Source organism: Ambystoma mexicanum, chromosome 7p (assembly GCF_040938575.1).
Source record: "Ambystoma mexicanum isolate Mex_15411 chromosome 7p, UKY_AmexF1_1, whole genome shotgun sequence".
Classification (NCBI taxonomy): domain Eukaryota; kingdom Metazoa; phylum Chordata; class Amphibia; order Caudata; family Ambystomatidae; genus Ambystoma; species Ambystoma mexicanum.
In genome coordinates this window covers 816,805,409-816,826,072 of record NC_090939.1, presented here as the reverse complement: position 1 = coordinate 816,826,072, position 20,664 = coordinate 816,805,409, and the positions used below count along the sequence as shown (strand labels likewise).

The following is a 20,664-nucleotide window of genomic DNA, read 5'->3' as shown; positions in this document are numbered from 1 at the left end:
ACTCTTGGGCCTCATGACTTGCGTGTTAGCTCTATCTTTTGCACACCTGAAAATGAGATACTCAGCTTGCTCTTCAGAGCAGCTGGTACCAGGCTTCGGAACAGGATTCCAAGATGATTCCAGTCCCTTCCTGCATGACGGCAGATCTTCAATGGTGGTCGTCCACCAGCAACCTTTCAGTGGGGACCTCATTCCAGGAGCTCTGCCCACAAGTAATGGTTACTACAGACTCCTCCCTTCTAGGTTGGGGAGCGACACTGCATCACCTTGAGGTGTAAGATTTGTGGATGCCTCAAGACCTGTGCTTCCATTTCAATTACCTGGAGCTCCTGGCAGTTTTTCTGGCTCTCAAGGCTTTTCAACCCTCTATCACCAACACTATGGTTCGAATTTGCATGGACAATTCCGTAGCAATGTTTTACATCAATAATCAGGGGAACACGATGTCTCTCCTCCTGGTGGACCTTGCCATCCAAATTTGAAATTGGGCTATCCAACACAATATTTGTCTCCAAGCTGTGCACATTCCGGGTCACATCAATGTGGCTGCAGACTCCCTCAGCCGCCAAACTGCTGCGAGTTACGAGTGGGAGATGAACACTGATGTTCTCACCAAGATTTTTCACCAAGGGGGTACTCCAGAGGTAGACCTCTTTGCGATGACCTTGAACAGGAAACTTCCTCTTTATGCTTCCAGGGACGGGCTCAGTGTGTCTTCTTTGGGGAATGCCCTCGAGACCCCATGGGACAATATGAAAGCTTACGCCTTTCCTCCTTTGCCACTGATTCATTGGTCACTTTGGAAACTCTGGAGTGCATCGTTCTGCACTCTCCTCTTCATAGCTCCTTGGTGGCCAACCAGGTTCTGGTTTTTAGAATTGCAGCACATGTCCGTGTCCTCTCCGATTAGCTTGCTGCAGATTCCCGACCTCCTTCACCAGTGCAACCACCAGTTGTGGCACCCTTCCCTACAATCATTCAGCTTGGCGGCCTGGTGCCCGAATTCCGATCACTAGCGCAGTTCAACCTTTCTGTGACAACATGCGTATAATTCAAGTGGCAAGAAAGCTCTCTGCGAGAGCTCAATACAGGAGCAAGTGGCTCAATTTTTGCCATTGGTGTCTAGCAAAAGAGCTTGATCCCAGGCATGCTTCTATTGACACTGTTTTGTCCTTTGTATCTGACCTTGCAGCCTCTGGTATACATGTCTTACCATGCAAGACATATTTGTCCGCCATTGCGGCTTGCCTGTCTACAGACAGCTGCTTCTTTTTGCTGGCTAATCCAGTCATCAAAAGACACTTTGCAGGTCTTCACCATCTTTTCCACCGGTTTGGGCCCCTCATCCCAAATGGGATCTGAATGTGGTCCCCACCGCGTTATGTCATAAGCCTTTTAAACACATGGTCACTACCGAACTCAAGTACCTGTCTTGGAAGGTGGCTTTTTTGATTGCGGCAACATCTGCAAGATGTATAAGTCAGCTTCAGGCTCTTTCTGCGGAACATCCGTTCCTAACATTTCATAAGGATAAGGTGGCGCTTCGCACCCACCCTTCCTTCCTAAAGTGGTTTCGGAATTTCATTTGAACCAGTCTATATCTTTACCGGTCTTCTTCCCGAACCCGTTCTCTGATTCCGAGCGAACTCAGAAGCTCTTTCCAACTATTTGTTACATTTGGTGACCCAAGGGGGAAACCAGACTCAAAAGAATCCATCTCAGGCTGGGTTGCTACATGTGTTTCAGAGGCCTATAAGATACAAGGCCTTCAACCACCTAAAGGCATTCATGCACATCTGGTCTGGGGCAAAGATGCTGCTGTTGCCTTCCAAAAGTATGTTCATTGGGAATCCATTGCCAAGGAGGCTACGTGGGCCTCCCCATTGGCTTTTGCCAACATTACTGTCTCGACCTGAGCTCCCAGGCTGATGCCCAATTTGGCCAGGCAGATCTCAACAATGTATTCCAATAAGGGAAATGTCCATCCACCCGTAATACCCATGGTCGGTGCTTGGGAATCTCCCACAAGTGTGGAGGAAAGGGGACGGGACATAGGAGGATGACAAAGTTACTCACTGTAGTGACTACCTTACTCTGCCTGCCGTCCCCTCTAATAAGTATCCTCTATTATTGCTTAAATGGTCTCGGACCTGGTGACAGAAATGGACTGAAGGGCGACGCGCGGGGTGGAGCACAGGAAGGCAGCGTTAGTCACGTGTGGTCGCCCTGTGTAAAAATTAAAGGACAAAACAATTAAATGTTTTGATGCTTTTTTTTTTTAAAGTGCTCTGGTACCATCCCGAAGGTCGCAAAGTCCCACAAGTATTGAGGAAAGGGGACTATGGACTAGCAGTAAGGTGGTCACTACGGGGAGTAACTTTGTCATTTTAAAAATGATTTGCCATAGGAACATTTAAAAAATACAATGCCAATGTATCTTTTTTTATTATGGCCATCATTTTTAAAGCAGACGATTTTTGAGTGAACTACCCCTTTAAGTAACTGTGTTTGAACAAGGAATGTCACTGGATATGTATGTTGGGCACGTTGTGTACTGGTTTTTAATCTGTTTTAGATCAACATTTCATCAGCACTAGGGTTGTTTTTTCACACTTCGTACAGACTACAATTAATGCATATTTAGTAGACCTTGAGCTGTGAGGTCCAGTACACTGAGAAGCGAGGCCTCTAAACGCATTGGGCACTCTGTGAGAATGGAGCGTAAATAAGCAACAGAGGAAGAGCTTGCGCAGTGGGTACTTTTTGTTCTCACTGCATCTACGCATCTATGTGATTGCATCCAAGAGGGGCATTTAAGCAGCGTGCTGTGTGCCTTCTTCATGACACTCCTTTGGCTCAGCTGCTGCAGCTCATCTGAAACTTTCTGTACAGAGATGTGCTTCGTTCCTCCTGTAAAGTAGCCGAGATTTGCAGCCCATGCCTGCGTCCAGAGTTTACATTGAATAAATGAACATCAACTTTATTTATTAACATTAGTGGCATATGGCATTTAAGACCATACGCAGCGCAAGCAAACAAAACTGTAGGGCAATTATCCATGCAGGACCTGAAATGTTAGAGATCTATCCAGGCCACATGCAAACCTCCTAATTTTCCTATGTATTCACACCAACAGAAGTGACTTCAGAGGAAAGGGCACTGCATCAATCTTAGATAGAGCTGGGCAAGCCTGGTGGGGCTTGGCCAGCCTAGGCCTGGGCCTAAACTGGGGCTCTGGCCTGCCCAAGGCAGGTGCTGATCAAGAGCTTCACCTGCTGGCCCTTAACATGGAAAAAAGAAATTAAATGCTCCAGGGGTGCTCGTAGCACGTTCAGGTGCCCTGACCTGACTCCCTGTCTGGGTTACCAGACTTCTGTCCCTCCCCAGCCACTTTAATGGCTGATATGGGCTGGAGCACTTCTGAAACAATGGGGTAGTGGCTGGCAGGGGAATTTAAAGGTAAGTCAAGTGCCTCCCTTATCTCTACAGCATTTGTTCCCCTTACCCATACTCCCCCAGCCTTCTCCTCACTATTCAAAACAAATACTCATGCTGTCCACACCCCACCCCAAGTGTCACCATCTCCATTTTTCCCTGCTCCCCCTGCCATCCCCAAGACAGCAGCGCTGTCCCTCTCCCCCAGCACCAACATTCCCTTGTTCTCTTTCCCAGCCTCTCTCTCCATAAAATGACTGACGATGCCCCTCTCCACCCCACGACCCTGTGTGCTGCCATCACCCTTGGCCTCCACCCCTGCTCTAGCCACCATGCAACTCTGGCTCGCCCGCGTTGGGCTTCTAGAGCTTGACTCAAAGATTTGGTCCTGGCTCTGCCCTACACCAGTGTTCCCTGCCTCTGCCAGCTCTATTTAGTGGCAACACAAGAAGGACATTGCAATAAGTTGCAATGAGTAAGGGGAAAAAATCAAATATCTTTGGTGTAAAATACATATATGGTCACTGCTATGTACTTAATATTTACTAGTGACAATGAACTTACATTGAAGACTTACTTGTAGACTCCTACTTGCTTCCTGTCTACTGCATACCACAAAACTATTGAAAAACTAGGCACTGCCCTCATTAGATGCCCACAAAGCCTTTGATCGGGTGGATTGGGGATACATCCGTGTGGTCCTCCAACGCTTTGGCTCCGGTCCTAACTTCACGTCATGGGTCATGGCCAACTACCAAATCCCCACGACACAACTCCGAATTAATGGCATCAGGTCTGATTACATCCACATCACAAGAGGCACTAGACAGGGCTGCCCACTTTCGTCCCTGGTCTTTGCTCTGTCCATGGAACCCTTCGCTGCCAGAATCAGACGTTTTATATTCGTGGTGGGGAGCCACGAATATAAAATCGTACTTTATGCCGATGATGTGCTATTAACTGCGACAAACCTTTCAACTTCCCTGGGGGCACTGTGGAGGGAGATTGAGGCGTTTGGCGCCTTATCGGGATTCAAGGTCAACCTATCCAAATGCGCAGCATTATCCATCAACCTCTCCCACCAGGAGGAGGCCGCGCTCGCACCACTCTCACCAATTCCCTGGGCCAAGGAGGCCATAGAATACCTCGGAGTCCAGATCACCAAAAATCCAATGCGTTTATATTCAAATAACATCCCACAATTACTCAGCTCTCTGCAGAATGATCTCAAAAGGTGGAAACAACAAGAAATCTCTTGGTTCGGACGAATTTCGGCCCTGAAAATGAACCGGATACCCAGATGGCTATACCAATGTGCATCTCTACCACTACAGATCCCTTCCCTTGCCATATGGGCACTAAATAAGAAAATAATGGAATTTGTCTGGGGGTGGGGAAGAGGCCCAGGATCAACAAACAAATCATGATGAAAGGAAAACCACAAGGGGGCCTGGGTGTCAATGACCTAGCCAGATACTCACTAGCGGCTCAACTATCCCACGCATTCACCTGGGTGCAGGAAGTAGAGCCCCCGAAATGGCGACAAATCGAAGAGTCCTGGTGTCCAGTCCCACTACACGATCTTCCACACCTGCCATTGCTAAATCCACAAGCCAACTCTGGGCCCTTATCTGCCACGACTGTCACAACCCAATGCTGGAAAACCGCTGCACGGAAATGGGGAATTCGGGGCACCCTGGGTCCCATGTCTCCCATCTGGAACAACCCGGAATTCACACCAGGAAACTCACCACGGCACTTCCATGCCTAGATAGCAGGGGGCCTGGCAAAAACTGGCGACTTTCTGGAAGAAGGCTCTCCCATTACCTTCGAGAGATGCAAAATAAAATTCGGAGTGGGGGAACGGGAAAGATTCCGGTACTCTCAAATTAGGCACTGGATGTCACACAGGAGAACTCGGGACAAATGCTCGAGAGAACCAACAGCTCTGGAGCTCACTTTGTCAACTCCGACCAGCAAAGGCAGAATATCCACTGTATACCGGCTCCTAGACAGATCTGACCCAGCAAAGAAAGAAAGATACATGACAGAATGGGAAAAGGATATTGGCCGGGAAATAGCAGTAGAAGACTGGGAGCAAATATGGACCAGATTACACAAAAGCTCACAATGCGTCACAAATAAGGAAGGAGGCTATAAACTGTGTTACAGATACTATATCACCCCCACCCAAATCCATAAGGCCAACCCGGATTTTCCCAACACATGTTGGCGTGGCTGCCAAACCCCCGGTTCTCTTTTTCACTTAGTGTGGTCCTGCCCAAAGGCAGAGATATACTGGAAGGAAGTGCTGAAACACATCAAAGAGATCTCTGGCCTCTCAATCCCTTGGGACCCAGGAATTGTCCTTCTTGGCGAAACCAGCGATGGAACATTCCCGATTTCAGGTCATATGTCCCGCCTATGCAACCACCTACTACTAGCTGTGAAAATTGCAATGGCCCGACTATGGAAAGACAAAAATGGCCCCTCGATCGGCCTATGGTGGGCCAAATGCTGGGAAATTGCAGTATCAGAAAAAAATCACAGCAATTCGCTCAGACTCCCTAAATAGAACTCTGAATATATGGGACCCATTTTTTGACTATGCGGCCAAATACCCAACTCTCACCAGGAGGCCCCCACTCACAAGGTGGTTCCAATGCAGCCCCCTCTACTGACTCCCGATCAGCCCCCAAACACACCGGAACCTATTCGAACAATCATCCAGGACATTTCCACCCAGGACATTTCCACCCAACTGCAACAGCCAGGAATCAACCCACCATCTCTCTTACCCCCAACTCACAAAAGACTATAAAGGCACTAGTTAATGTTTAAGCTGATGTGTATTGCATTGTTGTATGGAATATACTATCTTGAAAGATCAATAAAATGTTATGAAAAAAAAAGAAAAACTAGGCACTGCAATAGTGGTATTAACTGGACACTGATAGGTGCAAAGCCCAAACGGTTGGCTTTGCCAATGCTTGTTTTTGTTGGTACCATTGTGTTTATTCCTTGTCAAGCACTTTGGATAAAAACACTAAAAAAGCTTCTGTAAATAAATAAATAGTCCTAGAAGGAGCTTACAGGCTTGATATCTTTTCACAAGTTGGATCATATGTGCATTATGAAAACTCCAAACAAACTCCAAACAATGCATTGGAACAGGCCTTTGCTTTATACATCGGCAGAGTAAAGTAGACCAACAGACCAACATAGTATTGTTCAACCACCAGTTCTTCTGCACTGCAGTCACGAAGAAGAGGGGAGTAGCTGGCTTGGTGGCAAATAGAATGGGGTTGAAATTGAAAAAGGCACCTGGAGATGGTCAATGAAGAGTTCTGTCAGTAAAGCATGATGTTGCTAATACAATATTGCCACTTCTCCAGCTATGGTCAGAATGAGCCCTGTTAGGGAGATTCATCATGTCTATGCTCCATCCCCTCTCCCAGTGAGACCCCTAACATTTTGTTGCTGGATTTATAGACCTTTTTCTGAAATCCAGAATGAGTGGAGCCTTTTCCCCCTCATTCATTCTTATGGGCTCTGTCTTTTGAAACTCTATTATTTGTATTGTACCTGTCCTATGGAGTCCATTTTCCTCCATAACTCTTAGTCATCTGTATTTTACTATTGCAGCACACATCTCCTTATGGGCAGTGTTGCTGGGGACCCATAGGGTCCTCCTTTTAGAATAGTGTTCTTTATCCTAGAGTAACTACAGTTCGTAAGGATAGAGAGCTAGTTAGGGCCTCATCACGAGTTTGGCAGTATCCCGACTGGGATACCGCCCAACTTTATTTGTGTTAGCGCCCACTTGTCTGGCGGTATTACTGCCGGATCACGAGTTGGGCGCTAAAAGTTACTCCCCATTCCCCATTGGGTCCACTGCATGGTAATATCGCTGGCAGTAATTGCGCAGAAAATGGGCATTTTCCTGGCATGTTTACCCCCAGCTCTGAGTAATACATTTATCACCTTTATGCAAGGTCCCATTCCGATGCCCATATATTTGATTTACCCGCCATCCTACTTTTAGTAACACAAAAACTCCCTTTCTTCAGCTCTGTTGCTGTTTCTTTTGATGTCTTAGATCGTGTAAGGGGTTTGTCATCAGGTACTTTCAGGCCAAGGTGAAAACAACCTTGCCGGTAGTGGGAAAACGCTATGGAATTAGAAGAGGGAAGGATGAACTGAGTTTTATGCCCGAAATAAAATGGGCTCACAGTTGCAGCCTGCAGAAGGTACAGGTGGCCAGATAAATGTTGGGGCACACTTATGATCAATTAAGAATCTGTGTGAACAGGACACACATCACCTTACTTGACTTTGTGGCAGTTTCTCCATAACCCAGGCTCTCCAGTCTGCAGACCTTTTCAGCTCTGCACCCTGAGGTTACTGTGCCTCCTGCACCCGGTCAGGCATCTCCAGACCTTTCAACGCTCTGGATTACACAGTGGTGCAAGCGTTTCACTCCGGTATTATCTCAATTTGTGTTCTTTGCTGTCTTCCATCACCACACAGGTGCTTCACAAGCCATGGTGGAGGACTCTTGTAGACAGTTGAGGCCCTAGTAAGAAGCTCAAGGTGAGGAATCTAGGTCTGTGAGGGTTTCCAAAGGTCACACACTTCCTTTCAGTCAGCTCTTCCTCAGCCACCAAAAGTCAACATCCTCCCACCCCCAAAGAGAAAATGTTCCTGTCAGTTTTCCATTAGCAACACGTTGGAATGTACCATTTCTGAACAGTCCGACCTGTTACATGGTACGTAAACATGGTATGTTTAAATATGGTAATCTGCTCTCCTCCTGATTCCAGAAGAATAATACATTGACCTTATCAGCTTCCATTCTCCTAAACCGGTTTACACATTCTTATAACCTGGTGCTCAGTGCACTTAATCAGTACCTGTGAGAGGCTTGATCAGTGGGTGATATAGTGTGCTCTTCTTTCATTCTTTGCCTCACAGCTTCGCCTATCATCCTAACGCATGATTCAATTGTACGTTTTGCTGCCAACTTAAAACCGCCAATGTGTGTCAGAGTGTGAGTCACAGAGTCGCAGTGTCTTGCTCAAGACGTCACTTCAAGACCCTGTATCCAAGTGGAGGCACGCCATATATCACACCATAGGTTTATGAAAAATCAAAGGATTAAGGTGGTATACCATTTTTGGTAACAATGGGCCCTCTCCTGTGCATCCCTCTTGTTTTCTAGGGACCATTTACTCTCAGGAGAGCAAGAGAGAGGAAAGAGGGTTACATTTACACCCCAGAAGGTGCACCATCTAGAGTCCGAAGCATGCTGTAGCCTGCGCCTTACCATTCTGCAACCAGAAATTCTGTAGACCACCGCACCAGCCACCCAGCCTACAGGAAACGCTGTAAAGGCTTCCACAGTGAAACAAACTAACTTGACCAAAATGATCTATTATTGAAGAAATGAGCATGGGTGACAAAGTAAAAGGAGTATACATATTTGGAAAGGTTCAAAACTGAAATCTCTCAAAGACACTTGCACATTTGGGATAACCCGCAAATTCAGTGAAAGAAAAGCACACAATGGTAGTTACCTTGGATCTGAAAGTTGAGTAATATAAATCCTCAAATGCAATTTATAACGGATGGATTTCAGACAGCACACCATGCTTTAATAAACATTAGAATAAAATAACTGTGCATCAATATTTGTAAGGAATCTTGGTAAAGAACAATGGCATATGCCTCTCACACTAGCCCAAACATAACAACTTTGTATACACAACCAAGTTTGCTTCTTGAAAAACTTTGGACCCTGAAAAAGATGTGCTCACTGTCCCGTAGCAGTAATAGTAAATGTTGAAGATGTGGACAAGCAGAAGCTGATCCCAGGCATGTGCGTGTTGATTGTGTGGTGTGAAGATCACACGTTGGTGGGCTAACCTCATTATCCATCATAGTGAGCACCCAAATAAATCTGACAAAAGAAATGATACTGTTAAGAAACCTGTCCATAGTAGGATGTACAGATAGTCATAGGGCGTTGGAGTAGAAAAGGTCTAATGGTGAGAAAGAAAAGAATTCAGACATTGGAAAATTAAGCTCATCCTACACATAGACACTTGCCTATCTGAGAGGTTTGATCTTGCCCCACTGTAACGAATGAGGCGTGAATATAGAGGGAGAAGAAATATTAAATACAATCTGGCAACACTGTCATTTGGAACTCTTTTTGAATGCATCCACTTTGCAAAGCCATTTACAAATAGTTAATTTGCCAACACTGCAAACGATATGTATTTCATTGTAATTGGATAACAACAGTATTCCTACAGTACAGAAAAGCGAACAACGTTTTTAAATTGAGCATTTTGCTCTTTGTGCCCTTAAATTGAGTACTGTGTTAAATTGAAGTGGAGGAATGTTCAAAGTACCCATGTACATTTTCTGGATTTAAAATAAAAATATATAAACCATCAAGATGCCTGAATGAGATTGGACCTACAAATAAAGTCTGACAAAGTCCTCAAGGATTACACCGCGCCATTTTTCTGTGTACACAACCCATTGAATTGCAGCACCAGACATTCACCAGAATTGAGCCCCTCCTAGATTTGCGCTTGCATCAAAATTGTTTTCAGAATAAACAGAGAAAACAAGACAATGTGATACTTAAGTGTAGCGCCTGGGTCTTTTCTGGTGACTGGGACAGACTGTCATATTGTAGCATAGAGGAAAAAAACCAATTAATGCTGCAACCTTTGAACATTTAGGGTTGAACGCAGTCCCTACAGCTAAAATTACCTGATCACAAGATACCAAATTGTAGCAATTAGGAAGCCACATCAAAGTGCTTGTTGGTAGAACACAGAAGTGTTGAATGTATGAACTTTCAGAACCACAAAACTAACCTGTCATTGTCCATGATGATATGCGGGATCACTGCATAATATACCCAACAAAAATATCACCGTAGATATTGCCGTTTGGTTCAATATTTTTGGGGGGGATATTATGTGGGAGCGGGACTTGCGGGGGGTGTCCCCCGCACATTAGAAAATGATGCTAAGGTGTCCCCCGCAGGGTCCATGTGTGAATTTTGCGGCAAAAATATGGCGATATGTTTGCATCGCGATATTTTTGCGGCAGAACTAATGGAAACGATATGACTGCCTGTAATGTGATCTAAAGGACACAGAAGCGACTTGTGGTTTTCTACAAATAACATAGAAAACTGTATTTGTAGTTAGTCCTATTTGCCATGTAATGAACTAAAGACTGCTCCCAAACATATTAAGTTGTAAAAGGCAATTCACTTACCTGCTACTGTACTTCTTACAAACCTGCCTACAAAGAAGACAAAGTATTACTTTTGATAATTCAATGTGGACATTTCGCTTATTCAAAGTAACAAAGTCTGATACTGTTTTCTGAAGTCCCACATCCCCTCCTAAGAGTTTTATCATGGCTGCCTGAGCCCTGGATGAGTGGAGGACAAGGGGGTTAGGGGTGGAGGAACAGCATTCTACTTAGATTGGTGCAGAACCTATTGGGCACTGAACAGTCATAGATTCCTTCCAAAGTGGCATGTGTTAAACACAATTGCATGGGTAGCATGAACCAGTGGGGAATGTTTTTTAAATGTAATCTTTTTCATATTGAATAACCTGCTTTCTTGTTTCTTTCAGACTTTTATTCTATCTCTGTGAACATTTCAAACCCGCAAAATGCTGCAGATGTTTCAAATTCGGTAAGTGTTGAAATCACCATCATGATAAGTTTATTCAGATACAAATCCATTAAACATCATATATAATGTTAAAAACAGTCCAAACAGAGGTTACAATTAAAACTGGACCTAATAATTCCTACATAAAATCAAAATAATTAAATGACCAGCTAATACATAAAATCTCATCAGTAAATACAAATTATACTTGTACGATCCATATGGTGCTTCCTTACATTCAAAGCCCTCTTTAAATAGGTTAATAGGGCCCAAGACACACAAGGTGTAGCCACCAGAGTAGATAATATAAGGCTGTATGGCATGGTACGACATTCCCAAGCCAAAGTACAGCAAGGATCTTTTGTTTCCTTAGGCGTAAATAGCACGGGCAAAAAAATGCAAAATGAAGTAGGTCCTCCACAGCTAATTGTAATTGGTTATTTATAACGCAATTAATGCCTAGAGGTTTCTAAGCACAGACCGGGGATCAAACCTGTGTTGCCTTGCTTCCAAGGTGAGCCTGTTGCCCGTAAGCTATCCTAAACCACAACAAGGGCAATTGGGTTCATCAGAAAAGCCTTGCCAAGTGACTGTATCGGCGCTCTTAACATCAAGCTGTTCATTCAACCTAGTTATTAACCAGCAATCAGATTTTTTGTTAATAAATGTGAAATGCATTTGCATAGACACAACATTACTTACAATCGCATGAGCTTGTTGGAGTAAATTGAGAGTTCCTTTGTTGTCCAAATTGGTCAAAAATCCCCTCGTAAATATTTTTATGAGCATGACTCATTAGATTTTCAGGTGGAAATAACGCTCAAGCGTTCATCTGAGGAAAAACAACATTTGATATAGTACAACCAAGCGATCCCCTCCCAAGAATCTCTGCCGATAAGGGTCTTGATGAATTGTTGGGTCACCACTGCCATGGGCATCGACCAAATACAGAAGCAAGAATAAAATGGAGCCATTCATGTTCGATAAATCTGGCCCCCAGCTCTACATGAACAGCAAATGCAGGCCCGGATCTCGGCAGGCCCAATCATTTTTGCACAAATGTGTTTTCTTGAATTTGAGGTACTAAAACATTCTCATGGCCCTGTAATGTGGCTACATAATTGGTAGCAGCCCTAGTCTGTGCATCAAACACTTTCATTATCATTTGGAATGGTTGCCCATGGCAAAACAGCATAAAACGGGATACCTCCACCCCCCCCAAATGATTGGCTCATTTTCAATGTTTGTTTATTTATATTGGCGTAGCCTGACAGGACTGTGGAGAAGCAAACTAATGAATCAAATTCATTAAACCTCGGAATAACCATCCCATTATACATCTTTTTAATTTTAAGTTTCCTTTGCGGCGTTGCACATGCCATAACAGCAGTAATGTTGATTTTTAAATCCAAATCACTCATACATACAGAATACACCTCAATCAACCTCTGTAATGCGTCAGGGGTACAAGCGATGAGCACTGTCCCCTCCGGGTATGCCAATAGAGGAAAAGCCTTCTTGCCCACTCTTGGGTAATCAGTATTTGAGTTGACAACAGCTTTATGCGGGCCATCGATATAAAGGGTGAAAAGAACAGGAGCCAATACACATCCCTGGCAAACTCCTAAATTGACATTGAAGATGTTTGCTCACTGGCTCTGCTCCCCAAAGCGCACCCATGCCTGAGTGCCCATGTGCACTAACCTAAGTACCATCAAAATTTCTATTGGCCAACTCATGGGCCTGAGCACCATCCAGAGTTTAGCTAGGTTTACCTTATCAAAGGCGGTGCTTGGGTCCATGAATGCCAGGTAGATGGGTTCGCCCCCACTAAACAATGACTGCCAATCTTAAATAAAGATTCAAGGGCGTATCCCTAGTGCCCACCCCTGGTCAAAAACCATACTGAATATCAGATGGAATGGAATTAGTTGAAATCCATTCCTCTGGACGAGAGAACAATACTCTGCCAAAGATCTTGAAAGATGTATCCAGTAGGGATATTGCTCTATAAGCAGTTGGGTTTGCCTGCTCACCCTTTTAACGGTGAGGTCAACCTCTATAAGAAGGGCCGTGTTTGGTTCTAGCTGCTGGAGCACTTTCTCCTCTACGAAGTCTTTAAATAGTTGCAGTTTTGTTGGTTTGAATTGTGAGGGCTATTATAAAACTAGAGGACCATCAGATTGTCACCTCTTTCTGGGAGCAATTTGATTAATTGAATTTGTGTCTTATCAGTGACACAAATCCTATAATCTAAGGATGCCTTAAACAAGATCCCTAAATCCCCAAAACCGCATCCTCATTTATTTTTGCAGGCATGGATTGAGTAGGACACATACCCATCTAAACAAAGATCAACTGCCACCCAGGTTTCTTGCCATTAAATAACCTCATGTTTTAAAAAATACAATGTGTCCCTGTCCATACACTTGGATTCGGCCCCAGCAATGTTCCAAGAGAGGAAAATAATGGTGAATACATTTCTCGATAATTCCCCCTGTCCCTCTGATCTATTCACTGTGCTGCTTGGGTTCGGGGGGATGGACGATTCCTGAAGGAGAGAAGTCTCCAGTCAATCTATCTCCTCAATTGTTGACAGGACCTCAAATTGATTAGAAACCATAACGGTCCCCGTTGTCTGTTTGAAAATACCTGCTGCCTATCGGTCCGGCAGCAGTTTCTGGGGACAGTGGACGGCTCAGATATGGTTGATCCTATTGTTTACACTTGAATCGTTATACGATTCATCCCTTTTATGGTTGGGTACAGAAGGTGTGGCTCTGCTGGCCCTCTGATGTTGAGGGTAAAAGAAGATATCCAAAGGAACAAACCTGGTGTTATGCATCTGACCATTACGGAAAGAGCCTCTTGCTAAACTGGAGTTAGATCAGTGCTTTAAGTGGTATTAGAAATCGAGGGGGGGCTCTCCTTTGGGGGTGTGATCTAAGTACACCTGTACTTAGGCCAAGCCCCCTAAGGAGAGCCCCCCTTCCTTGAGGGGGTTGGGGGTGGCTGGTAAAAGAGTAGAGAAGGTGTGACACCAGTGTGCCCCTGCTCGCACGCAGACATTTCATTCAAGGAGCCGCGTGGTGCAACAATTTAACCATGGGCTCCTTGAATGAAAGGGCTGTCTGCTGCCGATGGCTCTGTACTCAAACTGGAGGAGGGCTGGACTGCCCAGCTCTCCTTTTGTTTCCATGTAAAGTCATCACGCAGCATGAAGCCAAGGTCCAGCCCTCCTCCTGTTTATGAGTACAGGGACATCAAGCATCCCATGTAGCCAAAGCGCAGCCTGGTTACACAGACTGCTTGCAGGTGTTAATACTTCGATTTAGAAAAAAGAAGAGACTAATGCCTTTTCTTTTTTTTAAGCCAAAGTGCTGACACCTGCAGGCAGCCGGAGTAACTGCAGTCCTTCATATAGACAGGCTGCCTCCAGGTGTCGGCGTGGCTGGGGCTAGTCGGGGGTGGGCTCCGGCAGGGCACCGGGTTGGGTGACCTTTGTGGACACTGCTGGGGATCCATTTGACTCTGGGCCCACTTAAAGCCCTAAATTAGCACTGCTGGTGAAGCAAACGAAACCACCACTCAATCTCCCTTTATATTTTTATTAGTTGGGGCCCACCCATCCTATTCTTCTAGCCATTAAAACTGTGCAAGGGTTACTTTTCGAACCATGCAAATGCAAGTTCATCCAATGACCTACTTTACTTCTCAACGAAACAGTGGTTTCCCTTTGCTCCAACCTTAAAGTCAGTTGATCAATTATAACCCCCACAAATGGAGCGGCAACTGGAGGAAGATCAATGACTAATTGCTCTCCCATCACCTTAGATGTTGAGCTGTTTGAAGGTGGGGTCATACCCTCCCATCAAATCCACCTTATCATGAGAATGTGTGTCAGCTTTAACGTTGATGGGTTGCTTAACAGTCTGTAAGGGATTTCTCTGTCTGCCCCCAGGAGATCAACCCATAGTTGTCACAGTGGCATTAAGAGGTCCTAGTAAGTGCAGTTTTATCTCTGAAAGCTTTTTCAATTTCCCTGACAGTATTGTCCATAATAGTTATTGAATTAAGCAGTGTTTGCTTGAAATAACATATGGATTCTAAGATTGGGTCAATCATTTTGTCCAATTAAACATCTAGCCTCACTACTTGCCGAAATAAGGCATTCCTGAGACATTAACTAAGGGAAGCAGGCATGTGATCTTCCTTCAATGGCTCTAGCAACTCTGAGGGGTCTACAGGCTTTGCCACCTGGGCATCTGCAGTACCCAAGTTCTCACTCGTCCCTGAAATTACATGTACTATATCTAGAGTTCAGAGAGCAGGCGGAAATCCTGTGGCGTGGCAAGGCTAGCCTCATTGGCCCTACTAAGTGAGGCAGCTACAATTAACTCCTCTGTAACAAGTTATGCTCCTGAATTTTGCCAGCTATCTGTTGTAAGTAGGAATTCAAAATCGCTTGAGAACTACCACCCTTTTCCCCTTTAACAGTATTTTTCTACTTTATGGCTATTTGATGACCTGACTGGCCATCTTTGGCCTTACACTTGGCAATAATGGAAACAAAAGAGAAAGAGCTGTAACAGCAACCGTATAAAACAATAAAGACACAATAAAACAAATCAATATACTTTAAGCAATCGAATACCTGAGAATATGAATAAAACAAAACAAAAAAAATCTATTCATACACTTTGAAGCAGAAGCACTGCTAGCAGTCACAAATGTATACTTTGCTAGAATAAAACTTTGTTTTGGATTTTAGAATTATGTTTAAGAGACCAAGTTGGTGCAAAATAGTGTGGAGAAGTAGAAATTATTTTAGAGGGCCAGGGAAGGGCTGCAGGCACGCCCGAGTGGCTTAAGCGACTGCATTAGTCCCCAAAGTTGGTGCAGGCAAGGTCATTCCCCAGAGAAGTATAAGGGCATATACGAATCAATTATAACTCTAAGATCAATACTCTGGTCAAATCCCAGAGAGGATGAGGGCGGCTACAGATCAAGTGTGGTGACAGCACACCCTTCCAGCGCAGCAGCGTATTAGGTTGAAGTAATATACATTCTCCCTGTGCACTTATAAAAAGGAGTACAGAGTACTGGACCGGACAATATTTGCACAGTACCTTCTTTGAAATCACTCCACTCCAGGTAGCTCAAAAATGCAAAGTGATAAATGTCTGAAGGGGCTCTCAGCGCCACGCCTTTGAGAGACTGCGTGCATGAAACAGCATTAAAACAGCCGCTTCCCACAGCAATGTTACCTTCACGCCTAACTCGGCATTTCCAGGATCCAGTGAACCATCACTCTGTACACTCTCGTGCAACCAAATCCTACAAGAATACAAACTTCAACTTCCAAATATAGCTTTAACTGTACTAGCTGCGTGAGCTGGAAAGAGCGAAAACAGCCCGCCTCGCTGCCTGCTCCGGTCCGAGGGAGCTTTCAGGTCTTGTGCTCTGCATCCGCCCCTGCTTCCTGTCAGCACCTGCGAAAACAGCCGTTTGAAATCATTTGATATTAAATTAGACTTGGCTCATAGATTTTGACTGAGATTTGCTTACCTATTACATAATAAATATAAACTAAGATGTTGCAAAAGGCCCTAATAAAGCATGTCTTGGGTGAGCACGCAGCTAGGTCAAGAGGGACACATTTCAGTGGCGCTCCAGTATGGGATCCCTGTCTCTGATCTGCTGTTCAAGCCTGTTTGGAGGCAAGGAGTGATGGTAATAATGGCAACACAGTCAGAGGTGCCCCTGATGGCATGAGAAGGAGAAGCCTGAGCGATCCCCATGCATCTGTATAAATGAATGCCCCATTTCACTGAAGGGTGAGAGGGAAGACACATTTTTTCTGCCTTGCTGCTTCTGGCCCAAACTACGGTGCTCATGTTAGAAGCTGTTGAGGAAGGTCAAGTTAGTGAAAGGAGCATAATGTTCACAGAGTGTATCAGGGTGAACTAGATCCCTGATAGACCTCTATTGTCCTAGCAGTGGCGGCAAAGAGATGTGTTTAGGAAAGGCGATGACACCACCTGGCCATAAGGGTCACCACCAGCGATCTAAATATTCCTGCAGCCCTGCAGTGTGACATTGGTGCCAGTGCCAGGAGAACTGGGATGGATATAGGAAAGAGGAATAGTTTTGCACCAGTGCACACTTGGATCAGCACCTACGAAGGGTTTCTGTGTAGTGATGGGTTCATACATTGTTGACATATAGATGCTAAGACTTTGCAAATAATATTTTAAGGCACCCACCCTCGATTCTGGCCAGAAGGTTCTAGCGTGTGCAGAATGCAGCCACTGGAATGTTCATGTTTTCTGCAAACTATCGGGACACTTTTCAATGGTCACTTATCCTAATGACACACTCGCTACCTTGCAAATGATTACTCATGAGAGTGCAGGTTAATGCAAACATAGCCGTTCACTTTTTATTGGTATATATCGGCCACCCTCTGTAAAACGTGCTGACTTTGCTATTAACTCTGTCAAGCTAGTGGCCAATTTGAAGTTGATACACTCAAACCTGGTGGTACTGGGGGATTTTAATCTCCATCCTAAGGATCCTGTGGATCACTATGCCAGAAATCTGGTGACGTGCCTGTGTGATCTTTCCCTGGGCCTATGTAACCATCTTCCCATTCGTGGGTGCTGCAACCTACTTGACCTTATCTTTGCTGAGGCGGGCAGGGTCTTTAGCTGCACTCCAGTGCCGGTAACTTGGTTTGACCGTCTTTTGGTCCCCTTCCCTGTTCAGGTCCCCCCCCCTTGTCACTCCAAACCCTCTTACAGGCTACAACTCCATAGACCGTGGCACAAAGTGGATCAGACAGGCATGATAGTCTCTATGTGAGGAGAATCGGCTCTCCAGGGAGATGGGTGTGGATACTTTTTCTTCCCTATTAAATGCCTTGGAGAGGGTTGCCGATAAAGTAGCTCTGAAGCTTCTTCATTTTAGTAGAATCAAACCCTCCGAGATGTGGTATACACCGGAGCTAAGAGCTCAGAGACAAGTTTGTAGATGCCTGGAAAGAAAATGGCACCTGAGATATGACAGACACACACAATTTTTATAAGAAAGCTGCCCTCCCCCATCATCAGATGATTCGCTCTGCAAAAGCTACATACTACGGAACTAGAATTACGGAGGCATCTTGTGCCTCTAGAGAATTGTTCCGGGTAGCCAAGGAGCTATCGGTGTGCCCAACAGGGAATTGTGTTACTCAGCCTGATGCTTAGTTGAGATGTGATGAGATTAGTACTTTTTTCCAGGAAAAGATTGCTGATATCTGCAAGGCCATTATAGATAGTCAAACTGGGGAAACGGCGGTAGTCACTCTGGAGAAAACGAACTGTCGCCACATCTCTGGCAAATAACTTCAAACTCCACCCTATAATGGACAAAGATATAGGAAAGGCCCTTCTGAGCCTTAAACCGGCTTCGCAGTTAAATGCAGTCCTTCAGCATATTTGAAAGCCTCCCCTTCCCCCCCCTGAGCTATTGGCATGCTGACTGAAGCATTCCAATATTCTTTCTCGATGGATGTGGTTCTGCCTGCATTAAAACATGCAGTGGTCCTGCCCCTTCTGAAGAAAACAAATGTGGGCCCTAGACAGGTGGCGACGGCGCCCTGGGCTGATACAACAGCAAAGCGTCGACATCCGAGTCGACGCCGGCTTCGAGCCCACAGTACGTTGCTGCGGTCTCGCTCGTGACGAAGACAGGGACCTAGAGGCACGTCTCTTGCGACCTTCGGAAACCTTGTCCGGACAGGATCTCGAGGGTTCCCGATGTGAGTCGCGTCGTGGACCAGAGCCTGAAGGCGTGCGAGCCACGGTACAAGACCGATCCTGGCCGGCTTTGTTAGAAGGCACGACCGGACCCATGCCCTGCGATTGAAAAATCTCTAACATTTGCTACTTAAAGGCAGCCAATTCCTCCTGAGTCGAGGACTTCGTCGGGCATACCACTTTCCTCGTGGCTCCATCCTCCGAGGAGGACAGGGAAGGTGACCGGTGACTGCGCTTCCTCGAATGCCTCAACGAGGAAGAATAGCGGGAACCACTCCGGGACCGAGAACCCCGGGCCTCCTCTCGACACGGAGAGTCGCCCCTCAAGTCATCGGTGGACACACTGGATTTCAACTTGGATTTTCGGGACTTACTAGGCTTAGAACCCCTACCTACCTGGAGCTTCCCCTTCCACACGCGCAAGGTCTTGGCAGTTAGCGACTGGCATTTTGAACAGTAGTCAGTGTCGTGACTCTCACCCAAACACCACAAACAAATGCGATGCGGGTCGGTGATCGACATTTTTGACTTGCAGTCCCGGCAGGTCTTGAAGCCAGACCGCGGAGTCGGAGGGGTCAAAGAAAAAGGCATCTCAACGATGAAACACACGAGGTGCGCCGAGTTTCACGAAGCAACACGTTTGCAGAAAAAATGGAACAGAGGCTACAGATGACGTGCATCCTATTTATAACATCCGGTGACGTCGCCCTCGACTGAGGCCTTCGAGGGACATCGACCCGACATCGATGGCCCTCTGCTGAAAAAGTTTCCGAAGTGCACAGCTGTGGACATTACATGTCAAAGATGTGGGATACGTTGGAGGAACATCCAGTCAAAAGAATGTTACCAGTTGGTAAGTAACTTGTTCTTCTGGAAGAGAATGACTGCCTGCATCCATTCCAATCAGGATTACACCCAAGATGGGGACTGTCTGTGATGATCTCCTTATTGGATGATCTTGCACTGCTTCAGGACCGCGGCGAGGCAGGAATCCTCATTCTCCTAGATCTCTCTGCGGCTCTTAATACTGTGGACCATGAGATTTTATTGATTTAGGCTTCAGCAAGCAGGCATAACTGGCCCATATTTGGCATAGTTCTGCTCTTTTTTTGACAGGTCGTGCTCAAACGGTTTCCATTCAGACTTGCCATTCTTCTCGGGTGGAGTTACTCTGTGGAGTTCCTCTGGCATCAGCCCTTTCTCCCCTTCTCTTAAATTTGTACGTGCGGTTACTGGCAGACATTATCACTGCATGTGGAGTCCTTTTCTACTCCTATGCGGATGATACGCAGCTTATATTTCGGTTTGACTCCTCATAGGATGCTCTTCCCGAGAAGATGCAAAATTGCTTAGAGAAAGTGGGAGACCGTATGGCAGCCAACTGGCTGCAATTCAATGGCAGTAAAACAGAGGTCCTGGTGGTAGGACCCCAGGAAAGGGACCACCTCTGGAATTTACAGTACTGGCTGGAGTCACTCAGCCCCTTGCGCCTCAGTGAAAACTCTTGGAGATTAACTCCTACCTAATGGGTCACAAGAGGCTTACATTTCCGCCATTTGCAGCGCTGGGTTTGGAAGATTGACGGCTTTAAGGAAAATCCTTCCTTTGCTTCCCCCTGAAAACCAGACAACATTGGTAATATCCACCATAATTGGCTCGCTGGATTATTGTAACAGCATTTACCTGGGACAACCTAAGTAGCAGATCTAGCGGATG

The 20,664-nt window shown here is 45.5% G+C and overlaps 1 protein-coding gene across 14 annotated transcripts in view; it reads left to right on the top strand.

Moving 5' to 3' along the window:
- ADGRG2 (adhesion G protein-coupled receptor G2) overlaps positions 1–20,664 on the top strand; it is an 835,692-nt gene that overhangs the window by 407,910 nt on the left and 407,118 nt on the right. For all 14 annotated transcript variants that reach the window (XM_069636971.1, XM_069636968.1, XM_069636965.1 and 11 more), the window contains one exon: positions 11,106–11,167. In XM_069636971.1, coding sequence (XP_069493072.1) covers positions 11,106–11,167 — 62 coding nt within the window. The remainder of the gene's footprint in view (positions 1–11,105; positions 11,168–20,664) is intronic.